The sequence below is a fragment of the Bombina bombina genome, chromosome 4, assembly GCF_027579735.1.
Source record: "Bombina bombina isolate aBomBom1 chromosome 4, aBomBom1.pri, whole genome shotgun sequence".
NCBI classification, from domain to species: domain Eukaryota; kingdom Metazoa; phylum Chordata; class Amphibia; order Anura; family Bombinatoridae; genus Bombina; species Bombina bombina.
In genome coordinates this window covers 401,059,236-401,084,587 of record NC_069502.1, presented here as the reverse complement: position 1 = coordinate 401,084,587, position 25,352 = coordinate 401,059,236, and the positions used below count along the sequence as shown (strand labels likewise).

At 39.4% G+C, this 25,352-nt stretch overlaps 1 protein-coding gene across 1 annotated transcript in view; it reads left to right on the top strand.

Moving 5' to 3' along the window:
• Nucleotides 1–25,352, top strand: part of MCF2L2 (MCF.2 cell line derived transforming sequence-like 2) — a 1,253,992-nt gene that overhangs the window by 204,833 nt on the left and 1,023,807 nt on the right. The window contains 2 exon segments of the mRNA XM_053711855.1: nucleotides 8,459–8,575; nucleotides 18,291–18,440. Of these exon segments, the coding sequence (XP_053567830.1) occupies nucleotides 8,459–8,575; nucleotides 18,291–18,440 (267 nt within the window).

Sequence of the window (25,352 nt, the reverse complement as noted above, 5' to 3'; positions counted from 1 at the left end):
GATTAGGGAGATTGGTCTGAAGCTCTGACACAATGCTGGATTTTTCCCTGGCTTGGTATAACTACTATTTTGGCCCTAAGGATGTCTGCAGGAATATCTACCCCTTGCATTACACCATTACAAAATTTCCTGAGATGTGGAATTAGTGTGGTTTTAAATAATTTGTAGCATTCACTGGGCAGGCCATCGGGACCTGGTGCTTTGCCTGATTTGAGTTCTTTAATCACGTTAAGTATTTCTTGTGTGGAGATCTCACTATTTAAAACTTCTCTATCTATGGGGCTAATAACACTGAGTTTGGCCTTTTTGTAAGAATTGTGTCAAAAGCTCATGTGTCTGAGTCATTTTTTTTAACTTTCTCTCCGTCATGAAGTGTTTCATAATAAGTCGTAATATCTGAGATATCTTGTGGGTTTGATGTCTGTGAACCATCTTGCTTTTTGTATGCTAGGGATAGAGTATGTTTTTGTTCTCTCTCTTAATTTGCTGGCTAAATATTTGTCTAGCTTATTAGAATATAGAAAGTAATTAACTTTTAATTTCTGGATGGCTCCTGTTGCGGAGTCATTTAAAATTTTCTCCAAAATATTTATTTTTGTTTGGAGTAATTTAAAAGTGGTTTTAGAGAGTTTTTGTTTATGTTGTTCTTCCAATGTATGTATGTCTGTCTGAAGCTGATCTATTGTGTTATTACATAGTTTGGTGAGTCTTGATTTTTCTTTTATTAGTATCCCTCTAATAAAAGGTTTGTGCACTGCCCAGGAGTAAATTGGGTTATTCATAGAATTCTCATTAATTTGCCAATATTCTGTCATTATTTTTAGTATCTTATTGTGAGTTTGTTCGTTTTTAAGGGCTTTCGGGTCATATGTCCATGATCTTTGTCTTTGGATATTAATTATACCAGTCATTTCCCCTTGAACTATGGAATGGTCAGACCATACACAAGGATGTATATATGAATGAGTAATATTTGTAATAAAAATCTGACTCACCAGTACATAATCTAGTCTACGTTTTGTGGGCATGTGAGTAGTAAGTGTGATCAGTCGTGCGTCCGTACGTCTCCCAGGTATCAATCATGTTATGTGCAGCCAGGGACTCTCTTATTGATTTAGATATCGATTTTGTCTGTGTTGTTTATTCATGAGTTTGGTCTCTTTAACACTGGAGTAGGGTGTCAATGTTATATTGAAATCTCCTGCTAGAATTGTTCTGGATTGAGACCATTGTGTTAGGTAATGCGATATCTGATGGAAAAATGAATGTTGTTTCTCATTTGGAGCATAAACATTGCATAGAGTTACCCGCGTATCCTATATTTGCCCCCTAACAATAAGGAATCTACCCTCTGTGTCTGTTATAACCTCCTCTGTTGCAATTCTGTAGTGGAATGGTAATGAAGAGGGTAGTGCTTATGCCATAATTTTGGGATCAGTGATTGTGTGAAATGTGTTTCTTGTAGGAATATCATTTTTGCTTTTAATCTGATATATTGGTTAAGAGCTATTTTGCGTTTCACATTTGTGTTTAGGCCTCTCACATTGTGTGAGAGAATTGTTAGTCCAGGTGACATTACTTGTGAGTATCTATCTCTTGTCCTGTCTGGGCTTTGTTGTTGATAGGAGAGACCACATTTTCCTGAGTTTATATCCACCAATGACACAGTTGACCACATTAAAATAACAACATATAAACATTTTTAAAACATAACAACCAAATATCAGGTAAAATACCTGAACAATAAATATATGCATCATAAATTTACTGCGGTAAATAACTTTGCAGAATAATAAATCAATAAAACTATTTCTTTAGTAACAAAGGTTATCTTTTTCTAGAACATTTAGGTTCCTACTGTTGGGTGCTACTCTATAGCATATCTAAATTTTGTAAAAACATCGCTACTGTAAAACATGTAAACTTAATCTTTAATCAGAATCTGTCACTATATTGTACGGAAAACTCCTCTAATGCTTTTTTAGACAGTCACATATTGAACTCTCCATATTAGTGAGCGAGTCAATGGCTTTTGTAAAGGAAAAGCTATGGAAAGTGAAGAGTGAGAGTGATTAACTTTTCATACTCATCTGCTATGTGTCTCTGGAGGAGTCCAGTTAGTGAAATAAGAAGTTCCTTAGCCGTACCTCTTTCCAAGGTGAACTATTTCAGCTTTTTCTTGGTGACCTTAGTCCATTTGGATCTTCTATTGGTGTTCTCTCGTTGTGGATTGAATTCTCCTTCAGAGTAGTTGAGGCTTGGTGGTAGTTCCGGGGCCTCTATTTTAAGATATGTGCATATTTCGGGAATATCTTGCCAGTTCCTGATTGTCAGAACTTTACCTTCATGTAGGATGTGTAGAGCAAGGGGGAATCCCCATTGGTAGTTTATTTGGTTTTTGCAGAGTAATAGGGTGAGTGGTCTTAGAGAGCTTCTTCTTTGTAAGGTTTTCACCCATAGGTCTTGATAGAACTGAACTACCATGACTTGAAACTTGAAAGTTGGGTTCTTCCTCGCTGCTTGGAGGATGGCTTCTTTTTCTGGGAAGCGTAGCAATTTGACTATCACATCTCTTGGTGGATAATCTCCCTTTGGCTTTAATTTAAGGGCACGGTTTGCTCTCTCTATTTGAAAGTTATCTCCTTCTGCGTGGCCAGTGATAGCCTGAAATAATTGCTTTAGATAATTCTGTAGATCTGGTTGTGCTATGAATTCTGGGATTCCTTTGAGTCGTATGTGGCATCTACGTGTGCGATTCTCTAAGTCTTCCATCTTGTCGTGGAGACTGTTTAGTTCTTGCTGATGATTTTGAACCCGTGTTCATATTTTCTTCCATAGTATTCTCATTCTCCTCCAATGCCGATACTCTTGTACCCAGGTTTAGGATGTCATGCTTTATTTCTGCAAGACTGTTGGTAACTGTGGATTGAATGGGATCCATCTTTTCCCATATTTTTTCAAAATTTGCATTTATGTCTTGCTTTGAGACTAGAGCTTTGATATCAGCCTTAGTAACTGTTGTTAGATCTTCAGAGCTAGCCTGTGTATTAGAATCTATGTCCAATTCTTCTCCCTGCTCTGCTTCTTTGGGTTCTGCCATTTTTTCCCCTTTAGAGGTTTTAAAGAATAAACTGGCTGCTGCAGATCTTCCTGTCGAGGAGGTTTTGTTTAGTTTTCTGGTTGCCATTTTCACTCAGACTGTAAAGTCCTGTGCCTATGTGCTAGTAGATTGATTTTTGTGGTTGCTCAGTTTTGTCCAGTTCTATTGTATTCTCTGTATCTCAGATTTTAGGTGAGAAATTGATTGAAGCACTGGATGATACCTTTCAAGTGTGTTAGGTATTTTTGTACTGTGCCTTTAAAAGATGGGTAGAGGTACTGTTTATTTAGGAGTGTAGCTTAGAAACTTACTGTTCTTGCTTGTGCATCTACTTAGTAGCGTAGCTTTATGCTGCCAATGGTTGGCTTATTAGGGGTTACAGTGTAGATATTTCCCGGTCTTATCATATTGCTGTGTGCTGTAACTCCTATGCATAGTTGTTATATGAGTAACCAGGGGTGGCTGTGAATAAACATCGCTGTTATTTTTGTAGCTTGATGCTTAACATAGAGTACCCTTTTTTTCCCTTTAGTTTGGATTTAATTATGCAGTTGTGAAGGGTCTCTTAATATGCTTTGTGTGAACCCCTTTCATACCTCTATGAAGATTGCTGAATCCTGATCGATTCTATTGAAGCCGTTATATCTGTGCTGCTCCACAAGGGCTGAGAAGATGGCACCTCCTTTAAGTTGCAGCCGGAACTTCCATCTGCCGGTTTTACATGTTTCGATCTCTGATTACCTCATCTGTTGCTTCCTTGGTGTCCAGTGTGCGTTCCGTATCGTGGTTAGGCTATTTCCAGTTGTCTGTATCTGGTTAATTACCCCTTTGTTCTGTTGCCTGCACGGAGCAGTGTGATTATGCTACCATCTCCACCCTTAGTCAGGCTCCGCCCTCTTAAGTTATTATTTAAAGGTCAGTAAAAGAGCTTAATGCCCTTTTAAGGGCAATGCCCATACAAATGCCCCTTTAGGGGCAATGGGTAGTTTAGGTTTTTTTAGTGATAGGTTTATTTATTTTGGGGTGTTTGGTGTGTGGTGGGTTTTACTGTTAGGTGGGGACTTAGAATTTTAAAAATTTAAAAGAGCTGTTTAACTTAGGGCAATGCCCTACAAAAAGCCATTTTAAGGGCTATTAGTAGTTTAGCATTGGTGTTTTTATTTGGGGGGGCTTTTTTATTTTCTTAGGGATTAGGTTTAATTTTTTTATTTTGGATAATTTTGTTTATAATTTTCTGTAATGTTAGTTTTTTTATTTTTAGTAATTTTAAATTAATTTATTTTAATTTAATCTTAGGTTTATATCTTCTACAAGATACGACGAGTCCACGGATTCATCCTTTAATTGTGGGATATTATCCTCCTGCTAACAGGAAGTGGCAAAGAGCACCACAGCAGAGCTGTCTATATAGCTCCTCCCTTGACTCCACCCCCAGTCATTCTTTTTTTATTTTAAATGGTACCGGTGAGTGCTATTTTTTCCCAGGCAGCAGATGGATGAAGATTTCTGCCTGGAGACTGATGATCTTAGCAGTTGTTACTAAGATCCAGAGAAGTTCCCACAGAATGGCTGAGGAGTACTTAAGAAACTTCAGTGTGAGGAACGTTTTTCATGCTACAAGCATTGAGGTATGTTCAGTAATTTTTTTCTGGAGAGACTGTGTTATTTCAGAATTGGCTGACAGTATTCCCATAAGGGAAGGGGTAAGCAGTAATCCTAATGTGAAAGAGAAGGGTATTACTGGGACCTGTATGTTGGGCTTAAAAATGGTTGACACTAATGGGTATATTGAAACCCACATGGCTAGGTTTTAGACCACTTTGTAGCGTTTTTTTTTGCAAGGCTGTGAGACATCGATGTAGATGGGCGGGGCCTATTTTCGCGCCTCAGTTGCGCAGTTGAATTCCCCATGCAAGCAGCAAGCTCCAGCTCCGGTGGGCCTCAAAGGAGGATTGGGCCTAATCGAAGTGTTAAACTGGTTTTACAGACCCCTGAGGCCAGGTAGGCGCCACAGCAGAGCTGTGGCGAGGTGCAGGTTTTTTTTTTGGTTAATCATAACGTTTTTTTGAATAACGTTTTTGTCATTAAGGGTTAAGTATTCCTTTACTTGTGGTGCAATCTTAGCTGGCAAGATAAGACACATATATACTAAAATTGGGATAATTTTATCATTTTAAAGCAGTTTTGGAAAATTTGTAAGCTTTTTTTCTCTTAAAGGCGCAGTACCGTTTTTCAGATTGTTATTTTTTTCACTAAATAAAGTGTTTTCAAGCCTGTTTATGGTCATTACTAGCCTGTGTTAACATGTCTGACATTGAGGAAAGCCAATGTTCCATGTGTTTAGAAGCCATTGTGGAGCCCCCACTTCAAATGTGTCCCTCATGTACTGAAAGGGCCTTACATTGCAAAGAACATATTTTAGCTGATAAAAGTATGTCTCAGGATGATTCTCAGTCAGAAAAGAATCAGGTTATGCCATCTGCTTCCCCCCAAGTGTCACAACCTTTAACGCCCGCCCAAGCGACGCCAAGTACTTCTAGTGCGTCTAATTCTTTCACCCTGCAAGATATGGCTGCAGTTATGTCTACTACCCTTACAAAGGTATTACCTAAACTGCCAGGTTTACAGGGTAAGCGCAGCAGGTCAGGTATTAGAGTAAATGCTGAGCCTTCTGACACGTTATTGGCCATCTCCGATGTACTCTCACAGTGTTCTGATTTGGGGGTGGGAGAATTGTTGTCTGAGGGAGAGCTTTCTGATTCAGGAAAGATGTTCCCTCAAACAGACTCAGATGTGACGGCCTTTAAGTTTAAGCTTGAAAACCTCTGCTTGTTACTCAGGGAGGTCTTAGCGACTCTGGATGATTGTGACCCTATTGTCATTCCACCAGAGAAACTCTATTTGTTGTCTATTCTGGAAAGCATAGGGGTCAAAAAGCTACGGCTACTTCTCTTTCTTTTTGGCTGAAAAGCATCATCTGTTTGGCATACAAGACTGCTGGGCAGCAGCCTCCTGAAAAAATTACAGCTCATTCTAGTAGAGCGGTGGCTTCCACATGGGCTTTTAAAAACGATGCTTCTGTTGAACAGATTTGTAAGGCTGCAACTTGGTCTTCCCTTCATACCTTTTCCAAATTTTACAAATTTGACTTTTGCTTCTTCTGAGGCTATTTTTGGGAGAAAAGTTCTTCAAGCAGTGGTGCCTTCTGTTTAGGTATCTGTCTTGTCCCTCCCGTACATCCGTGTCCTGTAGCTTTGGTATTGTATCCCACAAGTAAAGGATAAATCCGTGGACTCGTCATACCTTGAAGAAAAAAAGGAAATTTATGCTTACCTGATAAATTGATTTATTCTATGATACGACAAGTCCACTGCCCTCCCTGTCAATTTAAGACAGATTATATTATTTTTTGTTTAAAACTTCAGTCACCTCTGCACCTTTTAGATTCTCCTTTTTCTTCCTATACCTTCTGTCGAATGACTGGGGGGTGGAGTCAAGGGAGGAGCTATATAGACAGCTCTGCTGTGGTGCTCTTTGCCACTTCCTGTTAGCAGGAGGATAATATCCCACAAGTAAAGGATGAATCCGTGGACTCGTCGTATCGTAGAAGAAATCAATTTATCAGGTAAGCATAAATTTCCTTTTTTCTAAGTACTGTTAGGATTTTTTATTTTAATTATAATTTAGTATTTTATTATTTTATGTAATTTGTGGTTCATTTAGTGGGTGTTAGGTTAGGGGTCTTAGTAATTAAATTAGTTATTTGCGTTGTGGGGGTTTGGCAGTTTAGGGGTTAATAGGTTAATTAGGGTACTTGCGTTGTGGGAGTTTGGCGGATTAGGAGTTAATAGTTTTATTAGGATTATTGCGTTGTATGGGTTTGGCAGATTAGGGGTTAATAGATTTATAAGGTTTGTTGCGATGTGGGTGAATGGTGGATTAGGGGTAAATAGTTTTAATAGGTACTTTGCAATGTGGGTTAATGGCTGATTAGGGGTTAATACATTTATTCGGTAGTTTGCGATGTTGGGGTTGGCGGATTTAGGGGTTAATACTTTTACTAGGTATAGCGTGATGTGGGTGAATGGTGGATTAGGGGTTAATAGTTTAATTAGGCATATTGCGTTGTGGGGGGTTGTCGGTTTAGGGTTTAATACATTTATTATTAGTTGCGATGTAGGAGATTGCGGATATAGGTTTTTTTTACGTGTCGGGTTTATTTTTGGGAGGCGGGTTAGACTTTTACGGAAGATTTGATATTTTTTTCATTTTCTTAGGCTCCGGCAGTTTCTAAAGTGCCGTAAGTCACTGGCGACTCCAGAAATTTGTATTTACGCACATTTCTGGACATCGCTAGTTTATCCAACTTACGACACTTTATGCCGGCGGGGTTTATGCAATTCCCCGATGTGCAAGGTGAAATTACGGGCGGCGCGGGTTTCAGCTGAAGCATGTGCCGCATATGTAATCTCGCCACTGGTCTCTCTTGAGGAATTGAGGGCCACATATGTGAATGTTTAGGTAATATTGGTTTACTTTCACTGATATAAGTTGTCACATGTAATTTGTTCTTATAGCAAATATATGAGAGAACAAGTACATTGATGCACGATAATGTTAAAGGGACGTCCTATTGTTAAAATAAAACACACTTTTCTACTGTGTGTTTAACTCCTGCAGAGTGGTTAATTACATAATCAACACATTTGAACTTTTTTATTTTACATTGCAGAGTATTTTTATGTTTGACATTCATTTATTTTTCATAATCTGTTTTCTTTCCTTATACTGTACAAGTTAGGGTTTCCTTTGCTATAACATATGAATAAATCTGACTTCAACGGACTAAATTTAACCTTAGATCCAAACACAAAATTCAGCAGCACCGTCCAGGCTATATATTAAAAGTCATTTATTTCATTAAGCTGGGTCAAAGAATACAGAAATATTTAGAATACAGAAATATTTTTTTTAAATGTAACCTTATCCTGATTGAGTAACTATGTCTTAATTACTACTTAGATTTTTTTCATTAGTTTGCCAACTATCTAACTGACTAGCAGATGTCTTTATCTTATGACAATTTATTTAGCTGAGCTATACATGCAGCTTGTACTTTATTGAAGGATCTTAAAGTAATTTGTATATGGAGAGTATATATCAGCAGTTCAGCACTGTAATGCTAGCATTATGAATACAAATAAATGTCTTAAAAGCATTTACCACTGTCAATTTGTTTGTCAAATTTCTTTTCTATTCCCGTCTTTCTATTCTCCTACTGTCAAACTTATTCTGTACTTGACTACTCATTTTCCAAAAATCTCGATAAATATATTTGTTTTTTATTAATATCCACAGATTGTCATGCTAAACTCTCTGTCAGATCTTCACGGATACATTGAAAAAAGCCAATTAACTAGTGAGTTGGGAGGCTCCTTAGAATACAACCACAGTCAGTGGATTCAGCATAGAACGGTAAGTAGCCTTACCTGGATTATACCTAACACAGAACTCAGTTACCTATGTGTTCATAGCAGCTTGTTATATATTTATAGTTAAAAGAACAGTTTACCGGGGGCGGAGCTTAGCCACGCCTGAAGATGACTGCTTGCTGAAGGAGCTCCGTGGTCCCTATTGCAATTCACATCTGCATAAGATGTTCCAACCCAATAAAAACTACTTATAACTCCCATACTAAATAAATAAAAGCCCTGGGCACCTACGATCACAAGCCTGGATAGAGGTGTGGGGCCGGAGACAGAAGGCATCTTCTTTAGGCTAGACCCCTTCATCTGCTGATCAAAACCCCCGTGTTCCGCTTCAATACACGTTACCTGACTTTGCCGGTTCACACACAGACTGCGCAAGAGACCGGAGCTCCGTTGGAAGGCCGCATCCACGTGGTGCGTTAACACTACACGTCAGTAGCAGCCTCACAGAAGCGTGGCGGGCAGATCACAGGCACTCAGCAGCTCACGGAGACTCGGTCACGACAACTAAAAGCAAAGCAGGTACGCACGGACAGATAGGGGTTATTGACACTGTAAAACACCGCCTGACTCTTTGACTGCTACACTGGGCCTGGTTGATCTGCAGAGACGGTAGGCTAAATTAAAGATAGCACAGTGCAAGGCCTCAGCTTTGATAGTGGTAATCCAGCACGCAACGGAGGAGCTGTAGCCGCCATAAAAAATAATTCAGAACAGCTGTTACAGGGAGATATAACGGAGAGGGGAGAAGAGCAAGGGGTGAAAGATAACAAGGAGGATATTAAAAGAAAAGAGGGGACAAAAGAGTAGAGAAGGCTCTGGGGGGGCTTTTTGTGTTGCAAGCTGAAGTAATAGCCCCCACAATGTTCAATAAAAGAAACCTGAAGCCCTCAAAGAACTCTCACACTACAGCCCTGGATAACTACTTGATATCTAATGACTCTAACTCGCAGCAGGGGAGATCAGGGCCTGACTTATGTTCACAAAACTGCCAGGCCACTATAGCCCAAGTACACAGCTCAGAAACCCAAACACATGCACAAGGCTTCCTAACCAGAGAAGACATTAAACAACTTTCATCCAAGGAAGACATTAGAAAGGCGATGCATGAATTTAAATCAATGTTTGGAGAACTAAAGAGAGATATTTCTGCGGTTGAACAGAGGGTGACGCACATTGAAGAAAAACAAGAGACTATCTGCTCTGAACTGCAGTTACAGACTAGCTATTCCCAAGCACAAGAAAGCACAGTCCACTCCCTAATGGATCAAATTGAGGACCTAGAGAATAGGAGCAGGAGGAACAATTTAAGACTGCTAGGAGTTCCCGAGACAGTAGATCCTCCTGCCCTATTGGGTTTCATACAAGACTTCATTAAGAGTCTGAAGGATAACAGTGCTGCCCCTGAGGTCCCCATAGAGAGAGCTCACAGAGCCTTTTGCCCCAAGCCCCCCAGTAGAGACCCCCCAGGGATATTATACTCAAATTTCTCTCCTTCAGAGACAAAAAGACGGTTCTGAGACTGGCCAGGTCTAAGCACCCGCTCACATTCAGGGGCAGTGATATTCAAGTGTACTCCGATCTCTGTCCAGCAACATTACAAAAGAGGAGAGACCTGATGTTTATCACAGCAACTCTAAAGGACAAAGGGATCCCATACAGCTGGGCTTTCCCACCTGCCTCATAGCCACCAGGAACAACACCACTCATGTATACAAATCACTTGATGACTTGCCAGCCTTCAATCGGGCACTGGGACTAGACATCAGGCCACTTCTTGAAGAGGTAGCTGAACCAAGAGATCAACGTGGGGAGGATCCTAATAGGATCAGAAATTTGCCAGGCTAAAGAAACTGTCCTACTTCTTAACCCAGCAGGACTTGTAAAATGCAGGGGGACTACGGACTTAACCTGTTCACCCCGATGGGTTCAGCCTTCTAGGCTTGCCAAGAGAGACCTTGAGTGCCCGCACAGCTAAGTATCACTGAGAAATGTGTGATACTAGACATTGATGTAAAGTGTTAGCTTAGAACACGGGTCTTATCAATAGCTTAACTATGGGCTAATAATTTAGTAATAAAGAGAGGTCCGCAATATAACGTTGTAAGGTCAGTTGGATTTATGTTATTGTATGTCCTTATGTTGTATAAACCTGTTTAACCTCACCACCAGGAGAGGACAATACTACATCCACACTAAACTTAGTGAAGGAACCTAATTCAAGCTTATATTTAACACCGGGCATGTAGATGGACGAGTAGTAAATAGAGGAGCGAGAGCAGTACTGCCCTGAATTTTAGCAATAGAATTTAATCCTTGTGTGACATGCTCCACCTATACTTGGGAGAAACATCCATAGTATCCAATAGCCACTAGGTAATGATACCAAAGTTTGAATTTCCTGCTCACTCATCTATCGCCCTATCAACTAGGTTCAGGGAAACACTAAGATAGTAACAATACGGAAGTCCCAACCCTATAGCCCTGAAGATTATAATATCTTGGATACCTGAGACGGACACATGCCCGTGACCACACTTTATAATAGTTAGAACTGTTTACATTTAGCTCAGTTTTTCTCCCATACCCCTGGGCTTTTATCATCAGCTACACTATAGCCCCTCTCATAGGGTAATAAATTGGACCGACTTGGATAATTGTTATGTTGGAATGTTTTATTATAATGATTTATATTCAAAGTTGAATTATATTGTGATTGCATAGGGAAAACTACCCCTGACTTGTTGAAGTAGTTGTTATATTTTGTGATACTCTGTGTAAATCTAACCAATCTTTAATTCTACCCTAAACTAACCCCCTATTCCTTGCCCTCTTCTCTCTCTTCTTTTCCTGCCCTTCCCTACCTCCTTCTTTCCGTAGCATCCCCCACTATCCACCCGCTCCTTTCATCTTCCTCTCCTTTCTCCCCTTCCTCCCCCCCCTTTTTTTTTTCTCTTACCCCCCCAATTACCCCATTTCAAAAATGGAACAGCCCCGTGGCCGAGGAGAAACACAGATGCTGGAACTTGTTACGATTAATTCCAAGGGGCTCAATAGCCCTAGTAAGCGCTCCATGGCACTCAGAGACCTATCTCGAATGGGTGGAGACATAATATACCTACAAGAAACGCATTTCTCACAAGCGCATGAGCCAAGGTGGTATTATCGCCATTACCCCACTGCATATTTTGCGTCTGGGACTACAAAAAAGAATGGTGTGGGCATCATCTTTAATGCAAAAACGCCCTTTCAACTGGACCAAATGCACAAAGATATTGATGGTAGATACCTAATACTCACTGGGAGTTTATATGGTAAACCGGTCACTTTGGCCAATATTTATTGCCCCAACCAAACACAACACCAATTTTTACGCAAGGTCAGCCTTAAAATCTTAGAGGTCCAAAAAGGAGTCTTATACTTATTGGTCGACTTTAACTTGCCTCTTGACCCCGCGCTGGACACATCTAATGGTATCTCTAGCATCTCCCACAAGAACTTAAAACGTATCAACACTATTGTAAATGATTTAGTGCTACATGATGTCTGGCGCATACATCATCCACACTCCAAGAATTACACCTTTTATTCTCACCCCCACAGAAAATATTTGAGGATTGACTACATATACACCGACACAATAGGCCTCACTTTCACTACATCTAGTAATATCCACACAATCAGATGGTCGGACCATGCCCCAGTTAGCTGCACCATCCAATGGCCCAACATCCCTGCCACCCAATACGTCTGGAAACTCGATTACACACTCTTAGACGACCAGACCTATAGAACAGAGCTGCAAAATTCAATAACCGAATTCTTTCAGATAAACAATGATGGCCAGATGCCAGCTTGCACAATCTGGGAAGCCCATAAGTGCACAGTAAGGGGCCTACTGATAAGGAAAAAAGCTTACCTAAACAGACAAAAGAGGGAGCGCTATCAGAAATTGTTAGCTAAAGTGTCAGAATTAAAACAGGACCACCAAAAGTCACCAGCTAATGATACCCTAACTAAATCACTCTCCCAAGCTAGAACTGACTTATTAAGCTTCCTATAAGAAGACTATCAAAAAAAGGCCCTAATACTTCATCTATATTTTGAGCAGGGAGATAAGGTTGGAAAGCTACTGGCAAGAGCTATTACGCGGAAGAAGCTGAAAGCCTATGTACACAAAATGGTTGATCAGGAAGGAATAGTCAAAGTAGTTGCTAGTTCTATCGCGAATGCCTTTAGTGATCAATATGCATCTTTATATAATATACAAAAAGCCCGTGACCCTGACGGAAATGCCCCAGTCGAGGAACGCACCAACCAAGACATTTTAGAATACCTAAACAGTGTTAAACTACCTAGACTTACGGATTCAGATAGGGAGTCCCTAGAAGCCCCCTTCACGATCGAGGAAATCAAAAGAGCAATTGGAGATCTACCGTTGGGTAAAAGCCCATGCCCCTGTTGGCTTCGGTATGAAATATTATAGAATATTTGTTGACATACTAGCTCCGGAATTAGCTGTCATATTTAACTCCTTGTCGGAATCCCCGCGCCTGCCTCCCACTATGTTGGAAGCGCACATCTCAGTGATCCCTAAACCAGGGAAGCCCCCGGATATACCCGAAAACTATAGGCCCATATCCCTTTTAAATTCGGATATCAAAGTCCTGGCCAAAGCACTGGCTAACCGCCTTAATAGGCTCCTTCCCAAAATCATCTCATTGGATCAAGTGGGGTTCATTCCAACACGCGAAGCAAGAGATAATACCCTTAGAGTAATTCAGATAACATATGCCTGCGTTAGCGGGACCCCAATGTCACTGGTTACAACAGATGCTGAAAAAGCATTTGACCGGGTTAGCTGGTCTTTCATGCAGCAAACGCTGGATAAGTTCGGATTTGGTCCTAACTTTATCAATAATACGATGTCCCTATATTCAACACCCAATGCGAAAGTGAGGGTAAACGGAACGCTTTCGGAAGCGTTTCCTATAAATAATGGGACCAGACAGGGCTATCCCCTATCGTCCCTTTTGTTTGCCATCACTATAGAGGTATTAGCTGAGAAAATCAGGAGTAATCCGTCAGTCAAAGGTATCACCATTGGTAAAACCGAGCACAAACTCGCAATGTATGCGGACGACCTCCTCCTGACGCTATCTGATTCTGCACGATCTTTAGAAGCAATGACTGAATTTGCGAGTTTCGGAAGAGTTTCAAACTTTTTACTTAACCCCTCTAAATCAGAGATCTTGAACATAACGGAGCCGCGAGATAGCTTTGAGTCCATAGTGCAGGATTGTCCGATAAAAGTCGCTAGGACGGCAATAAAATATCTAGGGATCCTTATAACACCCAACGTGTCAGAAATAGTTGATCTAAACTTCAGAAACATCAGAGATGATATAGTCAGGGACCTGGCCAACTGGAAAAACAAGACAATATCATGGATGGGACGGATCGGGGTCGTCAAAATGAACATTTTGCCAAGACTCTTATACATAATGCAGACGATACCGGTCCGGCCCTCCTCCCCATATATTCAGCACATACAGACAGCCATAGAGACATATATATGGAACGGACAAAAACCAAGAATCCAAAAAGGCGCTTACATACTTGCCTAGAGACAGAGGAGGACTGGGTATACCACACTTTAGGGAGTATCAAAGAGCAATCTCCCTGCAGAGATTGGCTGAGTGGTGTATAAACTTGGGCAATAAAGCCTGGATTCAAATTGACGGGGATATACTGAGAAGGGGAAACGTTGGGACCCTGGCGTGGATTTCCCCCTCGGCGCGGCCAGATATTATCAAAAGAAACCCCCTTATAGGGGAGGTCTTTCAGACTTGGGACGGACTAATAAAAGGGAACTCTGGTATTTCTACTGAGATCTCGCCTCTTACACCAATCAGGGACAATCCTGAATTGAGTCTGGACTGGGGATCGTGGACTCCAGGATCATCCCACACGCTAGCTGACATCTCCTTTAACAATGTAACAAATCAAGACCGACTCATGACTCATGTAGATCTAATTAACTGGAATTCTGATGTTTTTACATCTTGGTTCAGATACGCACAAATCTCTCACTACTTTTCTTCATGTAAAAAAAGAGCCGACCTCACTAGAGCTAAGACCCCGTTCGAAACTATATGCGCGGCGAAGCAAGCCACACCACGTCTGGTCTCGAAGTTATATAAACTTTTGCTGACTAGAGGGGAAAATGTGCTCCCTATGTTCACTTCTGCTTGGCAGACGGATTTGGGGTTGGAGATTGACCCAAAAAATTGGCTCAAAATCTTCCAAAAAGCTAAAAAGGCATCCGTGTCCATGCGGATACAGGAAACGCACTACAAATTGTTGAGTCATTGGTATCTCACCCCCCAAAGACTGCACAAGATATATGCGATGGCGAATGGAAGTTGCTGGAGGGGCTGCGGCGAGGAGGGGACACTTGTCCACATTTGGTGGACATGTCCACTCATCATACCATTCTGGGAGAGAGTACTGGGGGAGATGAGCCAATTGCTAAAGATCATAATTCCCCCCAAGTCTAGCTATTTGATATATCACGACCTTCCTAAGCTTGTGGGAGAGGACAAATATCTCCTGCTGCTCCTAATGTTGAATGGGGCGAAAGGCTTAATACCGGCCTATTGGAAGAAGAAGCAGGTCCCGAGTCTTGTTGAGTGGAAAACAAGGGTAGGGGAACTTCTACGCCTTGAAAGATATCATTATCTGAAGGTTGGGAAAATAGGAACACATGAGATGATGACCCTGACGTGGGAGGGAAAAGGCCTCTGAGAATGTTGCGGAGATACTAAGAGTTGCGCTCCCTGGGAATGCGTCCCTCAGCCGTTCCATACTGATACATGTTGCCTCAAGAATAAGTTTTCTGTGCTTTTGTATATTAGGAAGCATGTATTTCTTTGTTGCTATTCAAAGTTTCATCATTTATCACTGTATATGCACCTTTCTAAATAAAGCTTGATTAATAAAAAAGAACAGTTTACCAAATATCTTTCTTCCCAATGATCCATTTTACCTGCTGAAGTGCATTAAATTGTTTACAAGTAGCTCTGTTGCCTTTATATCAGCATTTGATATAGCTGTTTTTGTCTTTGGTATCCCTGCTTTTACTGAAAGTTTCTATACTTAAGAAAGGGACAGTCTAGTCAAAATTAAACTTTTATTATTCAGATAGGGCATGCCATTTTAAACAACTTTCCAATTTACTTTTATCATCAAATTTGCTTTGTTCTCTTTGTATTCTTTGTTGAAAGCTATACCTAAGTAGGCTTGTATGGTAATTAAGCTCTTGAAGCCCGCCTCTGCATTCTGACAGTTTTTCACAGCTAGACAGTGCTAGTTCATGTGTGCCATATAGACAAAATTGTGCCCACGCCCTGGAGTTACTTATGACTCAGTACTGATTGGCTAAAATGCAAGTCTGTCAAAAGAACTGAAATAAGGGGGCAGTCTGCAGTGGCTTAGATACAAGGTGATCACAGAGGAAAAAAGTATATTAATATAACAGTGTTAGTTATGCAAAACTGGGGAATGGGAAATAAAGGGATTATCTATCTTTTTAAACAATAAAAATTGTGAAGTAGACTGTCCCTTAAAGTATAGGCTATTGACAAGCTATGTAAACACAGCATGCAGAAGAAATTACACTCCCAGTTCGGAGTTGGAGAGAGAAAGTAACATGTTGATTTTAAATTGTTCTTTTTAAAAGGGTTTAGGAACCCCAAAATTTTCTTTCATGATTTAGCTAGAACATACAATTTTAAAAAACTTTAAAAAAAAATGTCATTACATTTGCTTCATTCTCTTGTTATTATTTACTGAAGGAACAGCATTGCACTACTGGCAGATAGATGAACACATTTAGTTAGCCAATCACAAGAGACAAATGTGTGCAGGCACCAATAAGCAGCTAGCTCCCACTAGTGTAGGATATGTGCGTTTTCTTCTTGAACAAAAGATACCAAGAGTACAAAGCACATTTGAAAATAGAAGTCAATTAAAAAGTGTCTTAAAATTACATGCTCTATCTGAATCATGCAAGTTTAATTTTGACTTTCCTATCCCTTTAAGTACTTTATAAAGACAGAGATAAGTATTTGAGTGATGATAAGGATGTCAGCTCTCTCTGCAAGCTAAGCCTATTTTGATGGGTTGTGGTTTCAATGAGCAAATTCAGCTATTTAATTTATAAAATTAAACATAAATGAGCAATCTCTGACACATTTCTACCCTGTGGCTGGTATAACAAGTCATTGGAAACACATTAAAGTAATGGTAAATTTCAGACTTTAAGAATGTTGCAATGAAAAATATATGTGTGTACAACCAAAACTGCATTTATAAAAAAAAAAGAAGTGTATATTTATTTTATAATACAAGATTTATAATCCTACTTAGTATCTTCTGTTTTTCTGCCCCGCTTCATGTCCTCTTTTGGCTGGGCTGTGACATAGAGAGCACTCTCTTCATTAGCCTCCTAAGGGATTTTAAAGGGCTGAGCTTCAAGAGTGTCATATTACACACACACACACGGATTGGATGTTCATTGTCATTAAAAAACAAAACAAAACAAACAACCCAGTGGGCTGGCATAATATTGTATTAGAAACATTACTATAGGTATGGATTTAACCCTTTTCATGGATAGATAAAAAAAAAAAAGTACACATATACTTTATTTAATATCTTGGCTGATAGAGAGGGCTGGAAAGATCAGCTTTGGGCAGACCTCCACACCATCCCAGACCGTGCAGGAGTGTCTTGGGTTGGGAGCAGTGTTCCCTCTAAGGCCAGTTTTGTGTGCGGTCTAGCAGTGAAATAGTTTATTACAGCAATTATAAAACACTAAACAATGCAGACTGCAAGGCATGGTTCCCTTATTTACTGTTTCACTGCTAGCCCACTCACAAAACTGGCCTTAGAGTAAGTTAGAGGGAACACTGGTTGGGTGATCTGCTTGCTGTCCGCCCTGCAGCTTCCTCCTCCATCAGAGCAAATGTACAAATTTCTAGCTACTGCATAGCTCCGCTCACTGCACAGCCATCTCTGGCTAACCCTATCCATGCTCCCACCCACCCCTCCGGCAGTGGCTTTCTCACCAAATACCAAAACTCTATCTCACCTCCTGTCCTGAAAAGCCTCAAGGAAATGTTGGGAGATTATTATTATTTAGTGATGTTCTGCTTTAGTAAACTCATAACTTAAACATAAATCTAGAACTCTATTTAAAGAGCTATACAAAGTGCTTTGCACAGACATTTCAAAAGAATTTTTTAAATTAAAGTGATCTGTAAGATTATTTTGCACTGTGAAACTAGACCCGCGGTAATCGTATCCATTAGCAGTTTTTTTTCTTCACACAAGTTTTGGTCTTTTCTTATACAATTGTTTTCTGGTTTAATAAAAAATTTAAAATATAGAGCAAATCTATAACAATATGTACAACTAAATAAAATTTATCAGAATGCTGATTAATGACTGCAAACCCCTTATATTTCTTTAAAGATTCAGATTGGGCATACACATGTTCACTGTCATTGAATCTAACTAAAATGCAGACAAATACATATGGCCTTTTAAACATTAGGATGAAAAGTATATATACAGTACATTATTGTTCAGGATCTATTTTACAATGTTTTTCAAGCATCTATTTCTGATTGCAATAGGCGATTGAAAGCTTTGCTCAAGTTGTGAAAAGAACAGCACAGAGCTTGCAGACTTTTGGAACAAGCCTTGCAGAGACTGAACTACCCAATGATGTGCTGTGCACAGAGGAATTGCTCTTATTACATACGCAACAACAGAACAAACTTAAAGTAAGTACTTTCTCATGAGGGCTAATTGCATTGATGAAATCCAAAATGAATTTCATCATACATCGTATTTCAAATTCAGGGATCACAATCTTGCCAGTAGTTTCAGCTGATATTGAGTTTTGAACTTTTGAGTGATCACAAATTACTTCTGATGGTAAAAGACCTCAGTCACATATATTGCAAGAAAAATGTATTTTCTGTTGTTAAAGGGACAGTCAAGTCCAAAAAAAACTTTCATGTTTCAAATAGGGCATGTAATTTTAAACAACTTTCCAATTTACTTTTATCACCAATTTTGCTTGGTTCTTTTGTTATTCTTATTTGAAAGCTAGACCTTGGAAGGCTCATATGATAATTTATAAGCCCTTGAAGGCCGCCTCTAATCACATGCTTTTGTATTTGCTTTTCACAGCAGGAGAGAGCTAGTTCATGTAATCCCTATAGATAACATTGTGAGCACGCCCATGGATTGTGGCAGACACTACACTAATTGGCTAAAATGAAAGTCAAAAGATAATAAATAAAATGTCATGTGATCAGGGGGCTATCAGAAGAGGCTTAGATACAAGTTAATCACAGAGGTAAAACATGTATTATTATAGCTGTGTTGTTTATGCAAAACTGGGGAATGGGTAATAAAGGAATTATCTATCTTTTAAAACAACAAAAATTCTGGTGTTGACTGTCCCTTTAACTTTTTAATATTGGCATCAAAATTCATAATGAACACAAAAATGACAATACAATGGCAATTTCGCAGGTTTAGATATTACTTTAGAGGTGTTTTCACTGATTCCTTTGTACAGTGTATATTGATATTAATAAGTAAAATTTGCACAATTAACCTATTGTGTTCCAACACCATAGCAATAAGTAGTTAGGAAAAGTTAAAGACTTTGAAAAGGGGCATAACTGATTTGAATTCTTTCATACAGAACAAAGCTTACATTTAAAAAAATGTCATTCCAATAAAAGGAACTAGTGATTATGAGGCTAAGTGGAGTGATACTTCATCCTTTCTTTACCCCAGGAATATCATTTATTTAAAGCTAGTAGAATAAGAGATTGAATCATATAACATTGACCATGGTGAAATACTACAGTATAAGCAGACCTCCCAACTGTTCTTATTTGACAGGGACAGTTCCTGTTTCTCAGCTCTGACCTACTGTCCCTCTGAGACAGTCATATGTTCCTATTTGCAGAATTTTCCTTAGCCCTAATAATGAAGGTCCCAGAGACGATCACAAACTGCCCGGACTTCTTCTGATAATCCTGCTAGGGTGCAGAGAAAAACTTAACACTAGCTAAGAGGGAAAATGTGGCAATTAAGCAGGCAGACAAGGGGGGGGGGGGCAACATAGTTGTAATGTTATTAATTATTCATGTATATTAATGAAGCAAAATGACAACTGTCAGACAGAGGATTATGTAAAATTGAGAACTAATCCCACATTGGAATTCCAAAGAATGTTGTACAGTTTACTGAATGATGGAAGAGATTGTGGATTTATAGATGAAGATATTTTTAACTACTTATATATAGTTAATACAAATTATCCCAATTTTCCATCACCTGTGTAAGGTGCACAAGTCTCTGGAGTAAATTTACCCTTTAACGACAGCCAACTTACCCTGTATTCAATACTATGCTATAGCTAAATAGTGTCACTGTTTGAGAAACTTTTCACTTTGTTGGATACTTTGTTGCAACTATTTGTCCACCTGCTTCCAAGAGTCCTGATAGACACAAAACACTTACGGCTAGATTACGAGTTTTGCGTTATGAGTGAAAAAGCCTAATAACGCTGCTTTTTCACTACCGCTGGTATTACGAGTCTTGTAGGTACAGCTGTACCACACACTTTTTTGGCTGTCACGCAACGTAACTACCGCACTTTATGAAAAAGTCCTTTTTTAATGGGACTTCCATAGCGCCGGTAGTACGAGTTTGCCTGTCCAGCCAAAAAGTGAGCGGTAGAGCCTATAACTACAATATCCGTACCGTAAACTGAAAGTCAGTAGTTATGGGTTTTACGTTACAAAACTGTACCATAAAACTCATAACTATAGTGTCACACTCACAAAGTACACTAACACCCATAAACTACCTATTAACCCCTAAACCGAGGCTCTCTCGCATCGCAAACACTAAAATAAATTTTTTAACCCCTAATCTGCCACTCCGGACATCACCACCACTATAATAAACATATTAACCCCTAAACCGCCGCACTCCCGCATCGCAAACACTAGTTACATATTATTAACCCCTAATCTGCTGCCCCAATGTCGTCTCCACCTACATTACTGTTATTAATCCCTAATCTGCTGCCCCAAAATCGCCACCACCTAACTACATTTATTAACCCCTAATCTGCTGCCCCCAACATCACCGCCGCCACTATACTAAAGTTATTAACCCCTAAACCTAACCCTAAGTCTAACCCTAACCCTAACACCCCTAACTTTAATATAATTAAAACAAATCTAAATAAAAATTACGGTCATTAACTAAATAATTCCTATTTAAAACTAAATACTTACCTATAAAATAAACACTAAGCTAGCTACAATATAACTAATTGTTACATTGTAGCTATCTTAGGCCTAGATTTGGAGTTTGGCGGTAGCCGTGAAAACCAGCGTTAGAGGCTCCTAACGCTGGTTTTAGGCTACCTCCGGTATTTGGAGTCATTAAAAAAAGGGTCTAACGCTCACTTTTCAGCCGCAACTTTTCCATACCGCAGATCCCCTTACGTAAAATGCGTATCCTATCTTTTCAATGGGATTTTTCTAACTCCGGTATTTAGAGTCGTGTCTGAAGTGAGCGTTAGAATTCTAACGACAAAACTCCAGCCGCAGAAAAAAGTCAGTAGTTAAGAGCTTTCTGGGCTAATGCCGGTTCATAAAGCTCTTAACTACTGTACTCTAAAGTACACTAACACCCATAAACTACCTATGTACCCCTAAACCGAGGTCCCCCCACATCGCCGCCACTCGCTTAAATTTTTTTAACCCCTAATCTGCCGACCGCCACCTACGTTATACTTATGTACCCCTAATCTGCTGCCCCTAACACCGCCGACCCCTATATTATATTTATTAACCCCTAATCTGCCCCCCTCAACGTCGCCTCCACCTGCCTACACTTATTAACCCCTAATCTGCCGACCGGACCGCACTGCTATTATTATAAAGTTATTAAACCCTAATCCGCCTCACTAACCCTATAATAAATAGTATTAACCCCTAATCTGCCCTCCCTAACATCGCCGACACCTAACTTCAAACATTAACCCCTAATCTTCCGACTGGAGCTCACCGCTATTCTAATAAATGTATTAACCCCTAAAGCTAAGTCTAACCCTAAAACTAACACCCCCTAAGTTAAATATAATTTTAATCTAACGAAATTAATTAACTCTTATTAAATAAATTATTCCTATTTAAAGCTAAATACCTGTAAAATAAATCCTAATATAGCTACAATATAAATTATAATGATATTATAGCTATTTTAGGATTAATATTTATTTTACAGGTTATTTTGTATTTATTTTAACCAGGTACAATAGCTATTAAATAGTTAAGAACTATTTAATAGCTAAAATAGTTAAAATAATTACAAATTTACCTGTAAAATAAATCCTAACCTAAGTTACAATTAAACCTAACTCTACACTATCAATAAATTAATTAAATAAAATACCTACAATTACCTACAATTAAACCTAACACTACACTATCAATAAATTAATTAAATACAATACCTACAAATAACTACAATGAAATAAACTAACTAAAGTACAAAAAATAAAAAAGAACTAAGTTACAAAAAATAAAAAAATATTTACAAACATAAGAAAAATATTACAACAATTTTAAACTAATTACACCTACTCTAAGCCCCCTAATAAAATAACAAAGACCCCCAAAATAAAAAAATGCCCTACCCTATTCTAGATTACTAAAGTTCAAAGCTCTTTTACCTTACCAGCCCTGAACAGGGCCCTTTGCGGGGCATGCCCCAAGAAGTTCAGCTCTTTTGCCTGTAAAAAAAAACATACAATACCCCCCCCCCCAACATTACAACCCACCACCCACATACCCCTAATCTAACCCAAACCCCCCTTAAATAAACCTAACACTAAGCCCCTGAAGATCTCCCTACCTTGAGTCGTCTTCTCCCAGCCGAGCCAAATTCTTCATCCAAGCGGAGCAAGAAGAGGTCCTCCATCCGGTAGAAGTCTTCATCCAAGCGGGGCAGAAGAGGTCTTCCATCCGATTGAAGTCTTCATCCAAGCGGGATCTTCTATCGTCATCCATCCGGAGCGGAGCGGCAGGATCCTGAAGACCTCCGACGCGGAACATCCATCCTGGCCGACGACTGAACGACGAATGACAGTTCCTTTAAATGACGTCATCCAAGATGGCGTCCCTCGAATTCCGATTGGCTGATAGGATTCTATCAGCCAATCGGAATTAAGGTAGGAATATTCTGATTGGCTGATGGAATCAGCCAATCAGAATCAAGTTCAATCCGATTGGCTGATTGGATCAGGTGGGTTTTATTTTTAGATTAGGGACTTTGGGCAATGTAAAAGAGCTAAATGCCCTTTTAAGGGCAATGCCCATCCAAATGCCCCTTTCAGGGCAATGGGGAGCTTAGGTTTTTAAGATGAGATTTTATTTGGGGGGTTTGGTTGTGTGGGTGGTGGGTTACGGAGCTCCTTTATTGCAGGTGTTAGGCTTTTTTTTAGCCGGCTCTCCCCATTGATGTCTATGGGGAAATCGTGCACGAGCACATAAAAACCAGCTCAAAGCAGCGCTATTAAAGGTGAGCAGTGGAAATAACTTGCAAGTTATTACCGAGCCGCTCATAACGCAAAACTCGTAATCTTGCAGTTAGACTAAAATGTGAGGATTAGAAGGAACATTACATCTTACTTACTATGGATGTGGTAGTAAAGTCGGAGCTAGGATCGTTGGTTACACAGGTGAAGACAGATTTTGCAACCCCCCTAGGAAATTATATACCCTGCCATTACTGTTTCTTAGCAAAATGTACTAAGTTGCTATGGATAACTATTTTATCTATAATGATAGAGAAAATATAATTTCCGTTCTCACTTCAAATTCTTGACTGTTAGTCTTATTAATTATAATATATATAATTGTTCATTTCTGCATGACATAATGTACAGTGTAAAGTGGTGGCTCTGCACAACCTAGCAAATCAGTGGTGGTTCTGCATAATGAATCAAACAGTGGTGATAGTATATAAAACACAAACCTGGAGGTAGGATGACATATTTTATAACTATTTTACCTAGACTGTTATAAGCATGTCCAACAAGAAAAAAATGATCAAGCTTCATGTAGGCAAAATTTAGTAGCCTGCAGAAGAGCTCTCTTGTTCAGTCTTGCCTGCTGCTCTAGGGCAACCATATGCATTCATGAGAATACTTTTTTCAAGCCCTAAAATAAATCACATTAACTTGCAGTGGAGTACTGGAAAGTATTGGCCAGGAGACCAGTAGAAATCACACTCATTTTGGACAAATGTCAATGTATAGTGATGATAATGAACATTTATATACTAGTAAAAACAACACTCTGCACTATATGATAATGCCAGGCATCTATATACTAATAAACATACTGCATTGTATAATTCATGCCGAGAACCAATACACTGATATCATATATGCTGTACTGTTTAATGATGTTGAGGGTTTATACACCAAAAACAGAACAGGCAGCCATGTATAATAATGATGGGTGTATATACACTGATGGTGAGCATTCTGTACCTTGTAATGAAGCAAAACATTTATACACTAAAAATAAACACACTGCACTGTATAATTATGCTAAGTATCTATACACTGAAATTGGACATGCTGTACTGAATAATGGTTATGGCCATCTATACACTTTAATGTATAGGTATACAAGTAGAGTAGTCAGATAAAACACATGTTGTACTGCACAATTATGACTTTAGATAGAAAGCTAGACAGATAAATTTATAAATATATACATTGTGCAGGAAAAGATAGTGCACTGATATATTGCAGTATATCAAAAGTTGAAGCATATAAATGTTCCTACATAGTGCAGACTCCTTTTCTGTGTTGGAACACTTCAAATATTGCCTTGTGACCTAACTTTCCCTAAATCTACACTAACTGCCTTACACTGTAAAGTCTCGCCACTGACACCCTACTCGTAACCTGTACTTCAGAGATTGGAATATATATTGCACTACTAGCAATGTACCCCAATTAAAGTACAGGTTACTCCCCCTGGAACGCCCGGCTACCTCCCATAGAACACTTACATCATCCTTTATCTATACTCCACCTGGAACACCCAACAAACCCCCTAATACCGCCTACACCTATGTCATGTCTTAGCTACACTAACCTGAAACACCCAGCTAACTCCCTGATACCTCTTAACCTACGTAATATCTCCCCCTGGAATGCTCACTAACCTCCACAGAATGCCTACACCTACGTAATGTCAACAATTTACTTGCCTGATAAAGTATACAAAAAAAGAATTTCTCTTGTAAGGTGTATCCAGTCCATGGATTCATCCATTACTTGTGGGATATTCTCCTTCCCAACAGGAAGCTGCAAGAGGATCACCCACAGCAGAGCTGTCTATATAGCTCCTCCCCTAACTGCCACCTCCCAGTCATTCTCTTGCAGCTCTCGACAAGGGAAGTAGCTATAGAGATGTGGTGCATTAATGTACTTTATCTTCAATCAAAAGTTTGTTATTTTCAAATGGTACCGGAGTTGTACTATTTTAGCCTCAGGCAGAAAGTTGAAGAAGAGTCTGCCTGTGGTCTTTGATGATCTTAGCAGGTTGTAACTAAGATCCATTGCTGTTCTCACA